Below are 14,941 nucleotides of genomic sequence, written 5' to 3'. Positions count from 1 at the left end.
TACGGTGTGCCCTACTGAACACGGCCCCGGTTGTCTCGTCCTGTGTTCCAGACGCCTCGTATAACACGTTCTACCAGGAGGAGGACTATCCAGTGGTGAAATACCTGAAACAGCCTCTGCACTTTGAGGTGGAGCTGACCAGGTCCTCTGACCCCAAGGTTGCGCTGATGCTTGACCACTGCTGGGCCACCCTCAACGAGGACCGCGACTCCCGACCCCGGTGGAATCTCATCATTAATGGGTAACTTGTTGTTTTTTGGGCCTAAACAAGTGTTATTCCACAGGTGTGGTTCCTGAGTAATTAGCAACCGATCATGCTTGGCAGGCCATTTACTTTGGCTACCGTGGCTATGCCCCCATCCGTAGGTCATGAGTGGTCACAATGGTTTGAGCATTAAAACAATGTATGCGGTCTGTCACCAGATCTCCACCCAATTTAATTAACACGTATGGGAGATTCTGGCGTGGGGCCTGAGACGGCGTTTCACATCACCATCAACAAAAGATGGAATTTCTCGTGGAAGAATGGTGTTGCGTTCAAGACACTTGTAGAATCTATGCCAAGGTGCATTGAAGCTATTGTGGTTCGTGGTGGCCCTATTAACCATTTTTTTACGCGTACGATCACATGTTTGTTATCACTGAGGGGTCCCTGCAGCGTACCATTGGAACAGAACGTATGATGCAACAAACGACTCTAAACCGCATTGTCTGAATAAAACGTTAAGTACATTATACTTACGGTATGCTACAGTAGAAAGGACAATGCGTTACACAGAAAATAAGGCACTTTGATAGGAATGCAATAAATGTGCCAGGCCTGTTCTGACTAGATGTGCAAATGTCTGTATGCTTGGGCTTTCTCTTGAAGGAAAGTTTGGCCGGCTCGTGAAATGGGCTACTTTTGTGAATTAATGAGGCAAAGTTAGACGTTGAAAGGGCCTATAGAAAATTGCCAGGTAGTGTGCCTTGGTTTGAGGTCATCTGTCCACATTTTGGAACAGTGAGTGCATTCTGACATCACGTGCATAAACTAAACTCCCACTGGGGCGACTGTTGAAGATATTTGGAACTCGCGTGTGAAAAGGTTAAGACACTATGTTGGCGTTACCTGTACCTACACCTTTTTACTCAATGTTATCCTTTTGGTTTGCTACAGTTCAGTGTTGTGCCGAACTGATGGTCAGTCGAATGGAAATCAAGAGCGGCTGGCAAGCTTAGCTTGCCTTTCCGATTGGTTTTGGGTTGAATTGTGACCTCTTGCGTTTAAAACAGTTATTGCACTAAACATAAAGGATGGTTCACACGCCTGTGCAGCATGGAAGTTAATGTTTGAAACTGAATAGGATCAGTTGAAAGGATCCCCAGAAGTTGATGCCACTTTCAATGTAATTCCCTGTACCTGGGGAATGAGCTAATTGGGAGTTGCTAAACATGAACAAATACCACGGTCAAGTGTGGCAGCATCTTGCTAGCTAAAAAAATGTTACAGCACAGTACTCAAAAGAGTAGCTGGCTGGGTTTGTCATAAGCATTGATTTGGGTGAGCACTTCGCCACAGATGGAAACCGCTGGCCTATTTTTAACTTTGCCATCTTATCTCAAGAATTGAAATTGGGTAACTATATTGAAAGATGACTTTTCTACATTTTAATGGACACTGCAACCTTTGGTAGATGGGCAAATGACACTTTATTTTGCGGGTGCCTTTTCAGTAACTGGATGCAGTGTAGTGAAGCAACTTTATTGGTCAAAACCATTCATTTGGGGGATCGGGTTTGCAAAACGCTATCAAATCATGCAATTTTGCCGTTTTTAGGAAATGGTCGCAAAAACTTAAATTTGGCACCCCTATTTTAATTTGCTCCGGCGGCCATGTGGACACAAGGCTCATCTGTCACGGGAGTAACTTTGCAGCTGTTTACTAAATGGTAGCAGTGTGAAAATGTTTTGTATATCATAGGAAAAGACACCACATGTGCATGAAATGGGCAGTTCAGATTTGTCACTTCAAGTGCAACTATATCATACTTGGCTTAAATCGTTGTGCAAAATCCTGAGAAAGCTCTGGCCATCGTCTGTCAGATCAAGTGGATTTGTACTGGTGTGGGCGTTTGTCTCTCTTCACAAATCCCTTTTTGCTAATATCTGGCAGTTAAACAAGAAACCTCCCAAAGATGCAAATTAAAAAGTGTGCCTAAACTGTCAATGCGTCGGTTACTTTGTATAGTAGAGCTGCTCCCTTCACAGAAGTCCTCCACGTGTGAATCTGATGCCGTGGGTGTAGAATTTATTTTGTGTGACCAATTTTTCCGACAGCGGAAGAATTGCATGAAATTCTTAATTCAAATGATTGCGTTGTTGATGATACCGACTGTATATTCGGCAACTTTTGGTTAAACCACGATCAATATTCAGGTAGTCTGACCATTCTGGATCATTTAGATCTCACCACATGAGAATGCATTCATGTCAATGTAATTGAATATACATGTTGGATGTAGAATTGTCTTTTTTCAAGACAAAGGTAAAAGAGTTTTGGTGGGAAAAGCCTGTTAACAAAGACATTCCTTTAGTTCATACTGGAGGGGGAGAAAGAACCCACTTCTCCTGTAAATTGATCTGATCCTCACAGGACAGTCGTGACACCACCATAAGACTTCGTACACAAGGCGGTTGGGGTTTACAGCGTTTTCTTGTGCCTAACTTAGTCCCTCTCTCTACACTGGCAGCTGTGAGAACCCGGAGGATCCATACCGTGTGGTCTTCCACCCGGTGGTAGCTGATGCCAGGGTCCACTTCCCCCCTCACGTCAAACGCTTTGAGGTCCATGTTTTCCTTCGCTGAGGATGCGGTTGAGCCGAGGGGCCAGGTAACAAAGTTCACCCAATCTTTATTGGTTAATTTTGTTTGACTGGCAATCATCCCTTTTTTAAAATCTTTGATTCCTAGGTCTTTGTCCATTGTGACGTGGTCATCTGTGATGCCAGTAGTCCCACTGGTGGCCCCTGTAGTGGACAATGTGTGAATCAGGACAACCCGAAAAGAGGTCGGTCTTGTTTTATGCTTTTCAGACCCTGTCAGACCATAACTGAACTAATGGGTTCTCTCTCTCTCTCTCAACAGGTCAACGACATGTCAAAGACCTCTTTGAGGAACATCATTTATATGTTTCTTCTGGATACATTCTTTGGGTGTAATGTCTTGTTCTAACATGTCAAATAAAGTGTTCTATATAACAATTAAGTTTGCTTTACTTGCGCGGCAACAATCCTAACCGTTGGAGCTACCTTAATTGTATCTGATTTGCATTTAACACCACGGCGCATGTACTTTAGTGGACGTAGTAGGCTTGTCATCTGACGTGTATCAATCAACCCTTTTGTAAGCATGGAACTCTGAACCATCCACCGGAGATAAGTGTTGCACACTAATTTCCCGTCTAGGACAAACAATAGGTGTGAAAACAAAAGCTTTCCAATGTCCAGTAGGAAGAACTGACTCAATGTTATAGCAGATGGTGGTTTGCCAGCAGGGCTGTGGTTGGATGCAGGCCCCAGGGAGCGCAGCGGTGTTAATTTTCAACTGAAATTACAACTTTCCTTGATACCTCTCACTAGCTTGGTTTCCATCCAAATATGGACATTTCTTTATTAATGATATGCATGTCAATCTCAAATGGGAAGAGCTTGACTTCATCACTACTTGTTTTTGTAAGAAGTGTTGACAAGCTGAATGTACCGAGCTGTCTGTTTTTTAAAACTACCCATGCATATGCCACCACAGGTCTCTTCACAATCTCAGGATCAGATTCAAAGAAACACCTTACGGAACAGCGGGGACTGTGAAGAGACAGTGGTTCCTCCTTTAAAAGTTGCGGGACTTAGAGGTACCCAGCTTCATTGCTCCAGACCACCACAAGGGGGAGTTGGCGCACTCATTATGCATTTGGGTCCCAAGGTTTTGTTATGACCAATCGTTCCAAAGACGAATTTTGACGCGAGCCACCCTTGCCTTGTGGCGTTCAACGAAGCTGGCTGACAAAACAGATGGAAGGTGTCTTAACGAGTCAAGCAAATGTACAATTTGAGAGGAATATGTTAATGTGCGTCTATATTTTGTCAAAGGTAAATTAGCTAGTGTTAGGAGAATGAATTTGTCTTTTTAGGGACTCCTGAGAACCAGCAAACCAGGCTGTTGTCTTGTGAAACAGTGGATGTAAAGAATCTAGCTGGCTAACTATTTACTTGCTTATTGTGTCGGATTAAAAATGACTATGTAGCCGATCTGGGTATGGACCCTAAAACGTAAAGTTCATACCAATCTATGAAGCCTAGAGTAGAATATATTGTGCCAAGGATGCAAGTCCCCATATTGTAGCCTGTACATTGACTATATTCACTGATCATGTGCGGTTCAGGTATGACAGATTCTTTTTCAGTCATATCAAACGCCATTGTTTAAATGATGCGGTGTCTGCATGCATGTATTACACTTCAACTGTTTACTGCTCCTGGGATATCAATGATTACACATTGTGTAACTATGCAATAGACTAAACATGATTGATTTGTAATTCATATAAAGGGGGGAAAAAAACCCTATGCATATCTGAGGACACCGGCTAGTATTTCAACCAGTGGAGAATATGAAATGCTTTATTGAAGTGTATTTATAATAATACAATTAAAATGCAAGTTCAATCTTGGGCGGCCAGAGCGTTGGACTAGTAACCGGAAGGTTGCAAGATCGAATCCCCGAGCCGACAAGGTAAAAATCTGCCCCTGAACAAGGCCGTCATTAACTGACTTGCCTAGTTAAATAAAGGTAGGCAAATCTGTACTTCAATGCACGTATGGTGTGCATTAGAAGACGAGGTAAGAACAGCGGCAGACGGCATATGATTCATGGATGACAGTGCTACCCTAATATTCTCTCAGCGCAATTGTGATGACCTGTCTCCTAACCTTGGGGGGGCCAGTGACGGGACTGGCTTCCTCTCACATCAAAACATACCTGCAGACGAGAGAGCATGATTAACATGGTCAGTCATCTTAAATCAGGAGGTGAAATGCAAAACTGACCTTGGATCATTAACTCTGGGATTTCAATGTAAAGCATGTCTTTAATAATACTTTGTGTTGACTCAATCAAGTGACATCTCACCTATGATCATTCTGTGCCCTCTGTCAGCCAGTTCAGATGCGGGAGGGGTTCACCAAAACAGCTGATATAACCTAGAGGATTTAGTGGCTACAGAGTACTTTAAGCTGAAAAACAGACCCACGAGGATAATGCCAACAGGTGTCTGCGTCACACAGTATCTTCTTTCAGAGTGTACCTGAAATATTTAAATATAGAGGGCTGTGTTTCTCACCACTTGGTTATTGTGAGGCTAACCCCCAGGGAAATCATGACTTGGCAGCAACAGATAGTCCAGTGAAAATGGCTGTGTTTATGTGGAGTAAATTAGCAGCTGACATCTTAAGGGTTTTGTAATTCATGCATGTGAGACAGGTTCCATGTACAACAAGACAGGCAGACATGGAGAAAAAAAACAGAACAGTTTAATTACCTCTGGTTATGGACACTTTTTATGCCAGCAATAAAGCTTCCACTGCCTGGTCCTCAGGTCAGCTCGCTCTCTGAAAGTAAAGAAAACAATAACTGAGATATGACCGTTCAATCTAAAGCAGCACATGTCATTTTTTAGGATGCGTCAATACAGCCCAGTGCCGCTTACCTGAGATGCCATCTTCGTAGGTGTCCGCTTTGACATCCTTTTGTGTCGGGGGCGGGAATGTGCTTTCAGAAGAATTATTTGAAAATAAAGGTTTTGCTCTCGACACAAATGTACCTCCATAGCATATAACAATTTGCCTGTGATTAACCACACCTTCATACAAACGTGCTACTGTATGCAGAATTCTTGACGCGCAACTGAAGACGCTGCCCTATCCTGCCAGCACGCCCACAAGCGAGCCATTCGGTTGTGCTAATAGTTGGGCTAATAGCTGAACAATAGACTATTCGACCTTTACTAAAGAGTAGTCTAATAGCCGAGCTAAACCCAACTACACACACAACCCCTCATTCAATTACTCAAACGGTGAAGTGTGAGGAGCAGGAACAGCTATAACCCTCAAACTCACCTCTGGGCCTCAAAGCCAGATCCACTGCATTTCTTCATTGTTCTCCTCTAATCAGGCACTGATCTAGACCTGGGACACCAGGTGGGTGTAATTCATTATCAAATCAAATTTCTTTATATAGCCCTTCTTACATCAACTGATATCTCAAAGTGCTGTACAGAAACCCAGCCTAAAACCCCAAACAGCAAGTAATGCAGGTGTAGAAGCACGGTGGCTAGGAAAAACTCCCTAGAAAGACCAAAACCTAGGAAGAAACCTAGAGAGGAACCAGGCTATGAGGGGTGGCCAGTCCTCTTCTGGCTGTGCGGGGTGGAGATTATAACAGGACATGGCCAAGATGTTCAAATGTTCATAAATGACCAGCATGGTCAAATAATAATAATCACAGTAGTTGTCGAGGGTGCAACAAGTTAGCACCTCAAGAGTAAATGTCAGTTGGCTTTTCATAGCCGATTATTGAGAGTATCTCTTCCGCTCCTGCTGTCTCTAGAGAGTTGAAAACAGCAGGTCTGGGACAGCAAGGAGTCATCATGCCAGGTAGTCCTGAGGCATGGTCCTAGGGCTCAGGTCCTCCGAGAGAGAGAGAGAAAGAAAGAAAGAATTAGAGAGAGCATACTTAAATTCACACAGGACACCGGATAAGACAGGAGAAATACTCCAGATATAACAGACTGACCCTAGCCCCCCGACACATAAACTACTGCAGCATAAATACTGGAGGCTGAGACAGGAGGGGTCAGGAGACACTGTGGCCCCATCCGATGATACCCCCGGACAGGGCCAAATAGGCAGGATATAACCCCACCCACTTTGTCAAAGCACAGCCCCCACACCACTAGAGGGATATCTTCAACCACCAACTTACCATCCTGAGACAAGGGCGAGTATAGCCCACGAAGATCTCCGCCACGGCACAACCCAAGGGGGGGGGGGGGGGGCGCCAACCCAGACAGGAAGACCACGTCAGTGACTCAACCCACTCAAGTGACGCACCCCTCCTAGGGGACGGCATGGAAGAACACCAGTAAGCCAGTGACTCAGCCCCTGTAATAGGGTTAGAGGCAGAGAATCCCAGTGGAGAGAGGGGAACCGGCCAGGCAGAGACAGCAAGGGCGGTTCGTTGCTCCAGAGCCTTTCCGTTCACCTTCACACTCCTGGGCCAGACTACACTCAATCATAGGACCCCCTGAAGAGATGAGTCTTCAGTAAAGACTTAAAGGTTGAGACCGAGTCTGCGTCTCTCACATGGGTAGGCAGACCATTCCATAAAAATGGAGCTCTATAGAAGAAAGCCCTGCCTCCAGCTGTTTGCTTAGAAATTCTAGGGACAATTAGGAGGCCTGCGTCTTGTGACCGTAGCGTACGTGTAGGTATGTACGGCAGGACCAAATCGGAAAGATAGGTAGGAGCAAGCCCATGTAATGCTTTGTAGGTTAGCAGAAAAACCTTGAAATCAGCCCTTGCCTTAACAGGAAGCCAGTGTAGGGAGGCTAGCACTGGAGTAATATGATCAAATGTTTTGGTTCTAGTCAGGATTCTAGCAGCCGTATTTAGCACTAACTGAAGTTTATTTAGTGCTTTATCCGGGTAGCCGGAAAGTAGAGCATTGCAGTAGTCCAACCTAGAAGTAACAAAAGCATGGATACATTTTTCTGCATCATTTCTGGACAGAAAGTTTCAGATTTTTGCAATGTTACGTAGATGGGAAAAAAGCTGTCCTTGAAACAGTCTTGATATGTTCTTCAAAAGAGAGATCAGGGTCCAGAGTAACGCCGAGGTCCTTCACAGTTTTATTTGAGACGACTGTACAACCATCAAGATTAATTGTCAGATTCAACAGAAGATCTCTTTGTTTCTTGGGACCTAGAACAAGCATCTCTGTTTTGTCCGAGTTTAAAAGTAGAAAGTTTGCAGCCATCCACTTCCTTCTGTCTGAAACACAGGCTTCTAGCGAGGGCAATTTTGGGGCTTCACCATGTTTCTTTGAAATGTACAGCTGTGTGTCATCCGCATAGCAGTGAAATTTAACATTATGTTTTCGAATGACATCCCCAAGAGGTAAAATATATAGTGAAAACAATAGTGGTCCTAAAACGGAACCTTGAGGAACACCGAAATGTACAGTTGATTTGTCAGAGGACAAACCATTCAGAGGCAAACTGCTATCTTTCCGACAGATGAGATCTAAACCAGGCCAGAACTTGTCCGTGTAGAGCAATTTGGGTTTCCAATCGCTCCAAAAGAATGTGGTGATCGATGGTATCAAAAGCAGCACTAAGATCTAGGAGCACGAGGACAGATGCAGAGCCTCGGTCTGATGCCATTAAAACGTCATTTACCACCTTCACAAGTGCAGTCTCAGTGCTATGATGGGGTCCAAAACCAGACTGAAGCGTTTCGTATACGTTGTTTGTCTTTAGGAAGGCAGTGAGTTGCTGCGCAACAGCTTTTTCTGAGAGGAATGGAAGATTCGATATAGGCCGATTCGTTTTTTATATTTTCTGGGTCAAGATTTGGCTTTTTCAAGAGAGGCTTTATTACTGCCACTTTTAGTGAGTTTGGTACACATCCGGTGGTTAGAGAGCCGTTTATTATGTTCAACATAGGAGGGCCAAGCACAGGAAGCAGCTCTTTCAGTAGTTTAGTTGGAATAGGGTCCAGTATGCAGCTTGAAGGTTTAGAGGCCATGATTATTTTCATCATTGTGTCAAGAGATATAGTACTAAAACACTTTAGTGTCTCCCTTGATCCTAGGTCCTGGCAGAGTTGTGCAGACTCAGGACAACGGAGCTTTGGGAGGAATACGCAGATTTAAAGAGGAGTGCGTAATTTGCTTTCTAATGATCATGATCTTTTCCTCAAAGAAGTTCATGAATTTATTACCGCTGAAGTGAAAGCCATCCTCTCTAGGGGAATGCTGCTTTTTAGTTAGCTTTGCGACAGTATCAAAAAGAAATTTCAGATTGTTCTTATTTTCCTCAATTATCAGTTAGAACAGAAAACCAGCAGGCTCGTAGGGCAGCGTTTCCCAAACTTGGTGTGCATTTAGGTTTTTGTCCTAACACTACACAGCTGATTCAGATTAACAAAGCTTGATGATTAGTTGATTATTTGAATCAGCTTTGTAGGGCTAGGGGAATAAAAAGAAAATGTGCAGCCCTTTGGGGTTCAGGTGACTGAGTGTGGGAAGCCTTTGTCATAGGGTAAAAGTAGAATACCCCTGGGCTGTAGGCTGCACACCTTGGGTCAAATATTAGATTCTGTAGCTGTGTATTTCATCAAAACAGTTCTGTTCTACAATGGTTAATTTCCTTGGCTCAGGGTAAGTAGTAGCAGGCCTAGAAGAGTCTTATGCGACGCAAACATTTGAGTTGTCTTCTTCCTCCTTTTTTAATCAATCAATCATAATAATTTGTCAAATGCCTTACAGGTTGTTTTGCCTATTGATGGCAGCTGTGGGCATACAAGCACAACAGACGCCTTCTATAAGTATGCATTTTGCACCCTGCAAATTCAAGCACTAAGCGTTTGACAATATCTTTTTTAGATTTTTAACTAAGCTTTCCCATTCCAGATGACCTCAATGCTGAATGCCTTGGTAACGTTATTCGTCTGAGTGTAGCTCCTCTTTTTGAAGAGGTCGACGCTGTCTTCAGTGAGTTTGTCTCGTATGATTCTCTTTCTCTCCTTTTCATAATTCATGGATTGATATTGTTTGTCAACTGTTGTGTTCACACCATCTCCATCCCTTCCAGATGACACACAAATCATAAACCTGACGCCTGGCCTTGCTACTCAGTGTGGATTCAGCTTTAAATTTGACCCAATGGGGAATGCCATATTTTTTGCTTCTCTTCAAAACTGCTTTTCCCAGACCATGGTAACCCTAAGCACTGTAGTGTTTGCTCTAACTTCAAATGGACAGTTTGCCTTTCAGTGTCACTGCAATTGCAACCCCGTAATGTAACAACGTCATTTTATTTAACCTTTGACACGGAGTCATGCTGAGGCCAGGCTCTTTTACAGATGAGCCCTGTATACACAAAGATACAAGTCAATATTTGCATCACTAGATGAAATAATTGAAAACAAACACTTTCTTCAGTAAAAAGGTCCTCAATCAGCCTGAGTTGCCGTAGAGCATGGAGGTTATTAGAAGTACGGTGCCAGAAACATTTAAGCAGTTTTACTTAACTCTGTGGATCTCCATAGTTAGCCACCCCTGAGACTGGGTCTGGTATCTCTTACTTCTAAGTTAACGATGAAGTAAGGTACAGCAGAAGTTTATGGAGGGCCAGCCAACTTTCTGATACAGACTGCAGTGATGTGTACTACTGAGCTCTTCTCCTGTAGTGTGGCTTCAATACAGTGGCAGCTGCATTCATATAGCCACAGTCTCTAACTTGCATGAATGTCAACTGAATTATTTGTTTTCTGCTATATAATGAGGCTTTTTTTTTTTTCCCCCTTAATTTTAGGATGATAAGATGTTCAGCTTGGTCATGCAGTTCAGGCTGCCAGGAAACCACATGACTGAAGACCCTGTGTATAGAGTGGGCAAAACCTGTAGCTACACCCCCTGGACCTCCCGAGAGATTCTGTGCGACCGCAACTACATGGAGGCAAGTGAGCAGAGCATGCCCCAACGGAGATGTTTACAGTGGAGCTTAAATGATCTGTCTAGAGCTACAATTGTCCAGTGTTTCATTTCTTCTGTGTCTTGACCGTCTCTCAATTCCTCTCGCCTCTTCAAAATGCACATAGGACAACTTTAGCGGCGAGGAATCTTGGCCTATTCTCAGTGCATTTAAGGAGGCGAGTGGACAGATTGCGTTCCTATTGTATGGGAGGGAGAAAATGCATAGGGAATAATGGCCTTTCTTCTCTAGGTGTCTGTCAGAAGGACTCTTCCAGACATCCAAACCGTCCCTGAACAGCCCACTGGAGGCCCGAAAGCAAGGAGAGGAGCTGAGGTAGCCATGTTTCTGTAATTTCACTACAAAATGACAGGATGGCGCTAAACAAAATGTGCGTTTGTTTAATTCACGTTTCCATTTCCTGAGACAGGCTGTTGCTTCAGGATACAAAATGACAGCAGTCGTTTTTAGTCCTAGCAAGAAGGTCATGAATGTGGATGAGGTCCAAAGAAAGGGCTATGCAATAGCCAACACTCCCACCCGGCTGGTGTTAAGAAGCCCTCATAATGCAGAGGAGACATACCTCCAGAATGTAAGCTCACTTCCTCCATGAACTGGGTCATGTTCAGTAGAGCAAACGGTGGCCCTACCTGAACTCTGCAACATATTGTTAATACGGTGTGCCCTACTGAACACGGCCCCGGTTGTCTCGTCCTGTGTTCCAGACGCCTCGTATAACACGTTCTACCAGGAGGAGGACTATCCAGTGGTGAAATACCTGAAACAGCCTCTGCACTTTGAGGTGGAGCTGACCAGGTCCTCTGACCCCAAGGTTGCGCTGATGCTTGACCACTGCTGGGCCACCCTCAACGAGGACCGCGACTCCCGACCCCGGTGGAATCTCATCATTAATGGGTAACTTGTTGTTTTTTGGGCCTAAACAAGTGTTATTCCACAGGTGTGGTTCCTGAGTAATTAGCAACCGATCATGCTTGGCAGGCCATTTACTTTGGCTACCGTGGCTATGCCCCCATCCGTAGGTCATGAGTGGTCACAATGGTTTGAGCATTAAAACAATGTATGCGGTCTGTCACCAGATCTCCACCCAATTTAATTAACACGTATGGGAGATTCTGGCGTGGGGCCTGAGACGGCGTTTCACATCACCATCAACAAAAGATGGAATTTCTCGTGGAAGAATGGTGTTGCGTTCAAGACACTTGTAGAATCTATGCCAAGGTGCATTGAAGCTATTGTGGTTCGTGGTGGCCCTATTAACCATTTTTTTACGCGTACGATCACATGTTTGTTATCACTGAGGGGTCCCTGCAGCGTACCATTGGAACAGAACGTATGATGCAACAAACGACTCTAAACCGCATTGTCTGAATAAAACGTTAAGTACATTATACTTACGGTATGCTACAGTAGAAAGGACAATGCGTTACACAGAAAATAAGGCACTTTGATAGGAATGCAATAAATGTGCCAGGCCTGTTCTGACTAGATGTGCAAATGTCTGTATGCTTGGGCTTTCTCTTGAAGGAAAGTTTGGCCGGCTCGTGAAATGGGCTACTTTTGTGAATTAATGAGGCAAAGTTAGACGTTGAAAGGGCCTATAGAAAATTGCCAGGTAGTGTGCCTTGGTTTGAGGTCATCTGTCCACATTTTGGAACAGTGAGTGCATTCTGACATCACGTGCATAAACTAAACTCCCACTGGGGCGACTGTTGAAGATATTTGGAACTCGCGTGTGAAAAGGTTAAGACACTATGTTGGCGTTACCTGTACCTACACCTTTTTACTCAATGTTATCCTTTTGGTTTGCTACAGTTCAGTGTTGTGCCGAACTGATGGTCAGTCGAATGGAAATCAAGAGCGGCTGGCAAGCTTAGCTTGCCTTTCCGATTGGTTTTGGGTTGAATTGTGACCTCTTGCGTTTAAAACAGTTATTGCACTAAACATAAAGGATGGTTCACACGCCTGTGCAGCATGGAAGTTAATGTTTGAAACTGAATAGGATCAGTTGAAAGGATCCCCAGAAGTTGATGCCACTTTCAATGTAATTCCCTGTACCTGGGGAATGAGCTAATTGGGAGTTGCTAAACATGAACAAATACCACGGTCAAGTGTGGCAGCATCTTGCTAGCTAAAAAAATGTTACAGCACAGTACTCAAAAGAGTAGCTGGCTGGGTTTGTCATAAGCATTGATTTGGGTGAGCACTTCGCCACAGATGGAAACCGCTGGCCTATTTTTAACTTTGCCATCTTATCTCAAGAATTGAAATTGGGTAACTATATTGAAAGATGACTTTTCTACATTTTAATGGACACTGCAACCTTTGGTAGATGGGCAAATGACACTTTATTTTGCGGGTGCCTTTTCAGTAACTGGATGCAGTGTAGTGAAGCAACTTTATTGGTCAAAACCATTCATTTGGGGGATCGGGTTTGCAAAACGCTATCAAATCATGCAATTTTGCCGTTTTTAGGAAATGGTCGCAAAAACTTAAATTTGGCACCCCTATTTTAATTTGCTCCGGCGGCCATGTGGACACAAGGCTCATCTGTCACGGGAGTAACTTTGCAGCTGTTTACTAAATGGTAGCAGTGTGAAAATGTTTTGTATATCATAGGAAAAGACACCACATGTGCATGAAATGGGCAGTTCAGATTTGTCACTTCAAGTGCAACTATATCATACTTGGCTTAAATCGTTGTGCAAAATCCTGAGAAAGCTCTGGCCATCGTCTGTCAGATCAAGTGGATTTGTACTGGTGTGGGCGTTTGTCTCTCTTCACAAATCCCTTTTTGCTAATATCTGGCAGTTAAACAAGAAACCTCCCAAAGATGCAAATTAAAAAGTGTGCCTAAACTGTCAATGCGTCGGTTACTTTGTATAGTAGAGCTGCTCCCTTCACAGAAGTCCTCCACGTGTGAATCCGATGCCGTGGGTGTAGAATTTATTTTGTGTGACCAATTTTTCCGACAGCGGAAGAATTGCATGAAATTCTTAATTCAAATGATTGCGTTGTTGATGATACCGACTGTATATTCGGCAACTTTTGGTTAAACCACGATCAATATTCAGGTAGTCTGACCATTCTGGATCATTTAGATCTCACCACATGAGAATGCATTCATGTCAATGTAATTGAATATACATGTTGGATGTAGAATTGTCTTTTTTCAAGACAAAGGTAAAAGAGTTTTGGTGGGAAAAGCCTGTTAACAAAGACATTCCTTTAGTTCATACTGGAGGGGGAGAAAGAACCCACTTCTCCTGTAAATTGATCTGATCCTCACAGGACAGTCGTGACACCACCATAAGACTTCGTACACAAGGCGGTTGGGGTTTACAGCGTTTTCTTGTGCCTAACTTAGTCCCTCTCTCTACACTGGCAGCTGTGAGAACCCGGAGGATCCATACCGTGTGGTCTTCCACCCGGTGGTAGCTGATGCCAGGGTCCACTTCCCCCCTCACGTCAAACGCTTTGAGGTCCATATGTTTTCCTTCGCTGAGGATGCGGTTGAGCCGAGGGGCCAGGTAACAAAGTTCACCCAATCTTTATTGGTTAATTTTGTTTGACTGGCAATCATCCCTTTTTTAAAATCTTTGATTCCTAGGTCTTTGTCCATTGTGACGTGGTCATCTGTGATGCCAGTAGTCCCACTGGTGGCCCCTGTAGTGGACAATGTGTGAATCAGGACAACCCGAAAAGAGGTCGGTCTTGTTTTATGCTTTTCAGACCCTGTCAGACCATAACTGAACTAATGGGTTCTCTCTCTCTCTCTCAACAGGTCAACGACATGTCAAAGACCTCTTTGAGGAACATCATTTATATGTTTCTTCTGGATACATTCTTTGGGTGTAATGTCTTGTTCTAACATGTCAAATAAAGTGTTCTATATAACAATTAAGTTTGCTTTACTTGCGCGGCAACAATCCTAACCGTTGGAGCTACCTTAATTGTATCTGATTTGCATTTAACACCACGGCGCATGTACTTTAGTGGACGTAGTAGGCTTGTCATCTGACGTGTATCAATCAACCCTTTTGTAAGCATGGAACTCTGAACCATCCACCGGAGATAAGTGTTGCACACTAATTTCCCGTCTAGGACAAACAATAGGTGTGAAAACAAAAGCTT

At 43.8% G+C, this 14,941-nt stretch overlaps 3 protein-coding genes across 3 annotated transcripts; all 3 read left to right on the top strand.

Moving 5' to 3' along the window:
• Positions 1–5: 5 nt before the first annotated feature.
• Positions 6–3,242, top strand: LOC145879772 (zona pellucida sperm-binding protein 2-like; the record flags this gene model as incomplete). Its single annotated transcript, XM_082976156.1, is given in 5 exon segments — positions 6–241; positions 2,733–2,828; positions 2,830–2,872; positions 2,953–3,049; positions 3,127–3,242. Coding segments are annotated over 5 exon segments (546 nt in total), but the record flags the coding sequence as incomplete, so codon positions are not given.
• Positions 3,243–9,332: 6,090 nt separating this feature from the next.
• Positions 9,333–11,428, top strand: LOC145879868 (uncharacterized). The gene is made up of 7 exons (XM_082976750.1): positions 9,333–9,474; positions 9,583–9,641; positions 9,727–9,807; positions 9,908–10,032; positions 10,631–10,774; positions 11,042–11,125; positions 11,220–11,428. Exons 1-7 carry the CDS (start codon positions 9,452–9,454, stop codon positions 11,400–11,402), a joined length of 699 nt encoding a protein of 232 aa, XP_082832876.1. The 5' UTR covers positions 9,333–9,451; the 3' UTR covers positions 11,403–11,428.
• Positions 11,429–11,468: 40 nt separating this feature from the next.
• Positions 11,469–14,707, top strand: LOC145879771 (zona pellucida sperm-binding protein 2-like; the record flags this gene model as incomplete). The annotated part of the gene is made up of 4 exons (XM_082976155.1): positions 11,469–11,704; positions 14,196–14,337; positions 14,418–14,514; positions 14,592–14,707. Coding segments are annotated over 4 exons (549 nt in total), but the record flags the coding sequence as incomplete, so codon positions are not given.
• Between the last annotated feature and the right edge of the window lie 234 nt (positions 14,708–14,941).

Source organism: Salmo salar, chromosome 06 (genome assembly GCF_965601325.2).
Source record: "Salmo salar chromosome 06, fSalSal1, whole genome shotgun sequence".
Classification (NCBI taxonomy): domain Eukaryota; kingdom Metazoa; phylum Chordata; class Actinopteri; order Salmoniformes; family Salmonidae; genus Salmo; species Salmo salar.
The sequence above is the reverse complement of the archived record's forward strand: the minus strand, read 5'-3'. Positions and strand labels throughout refer to the sequence as shown.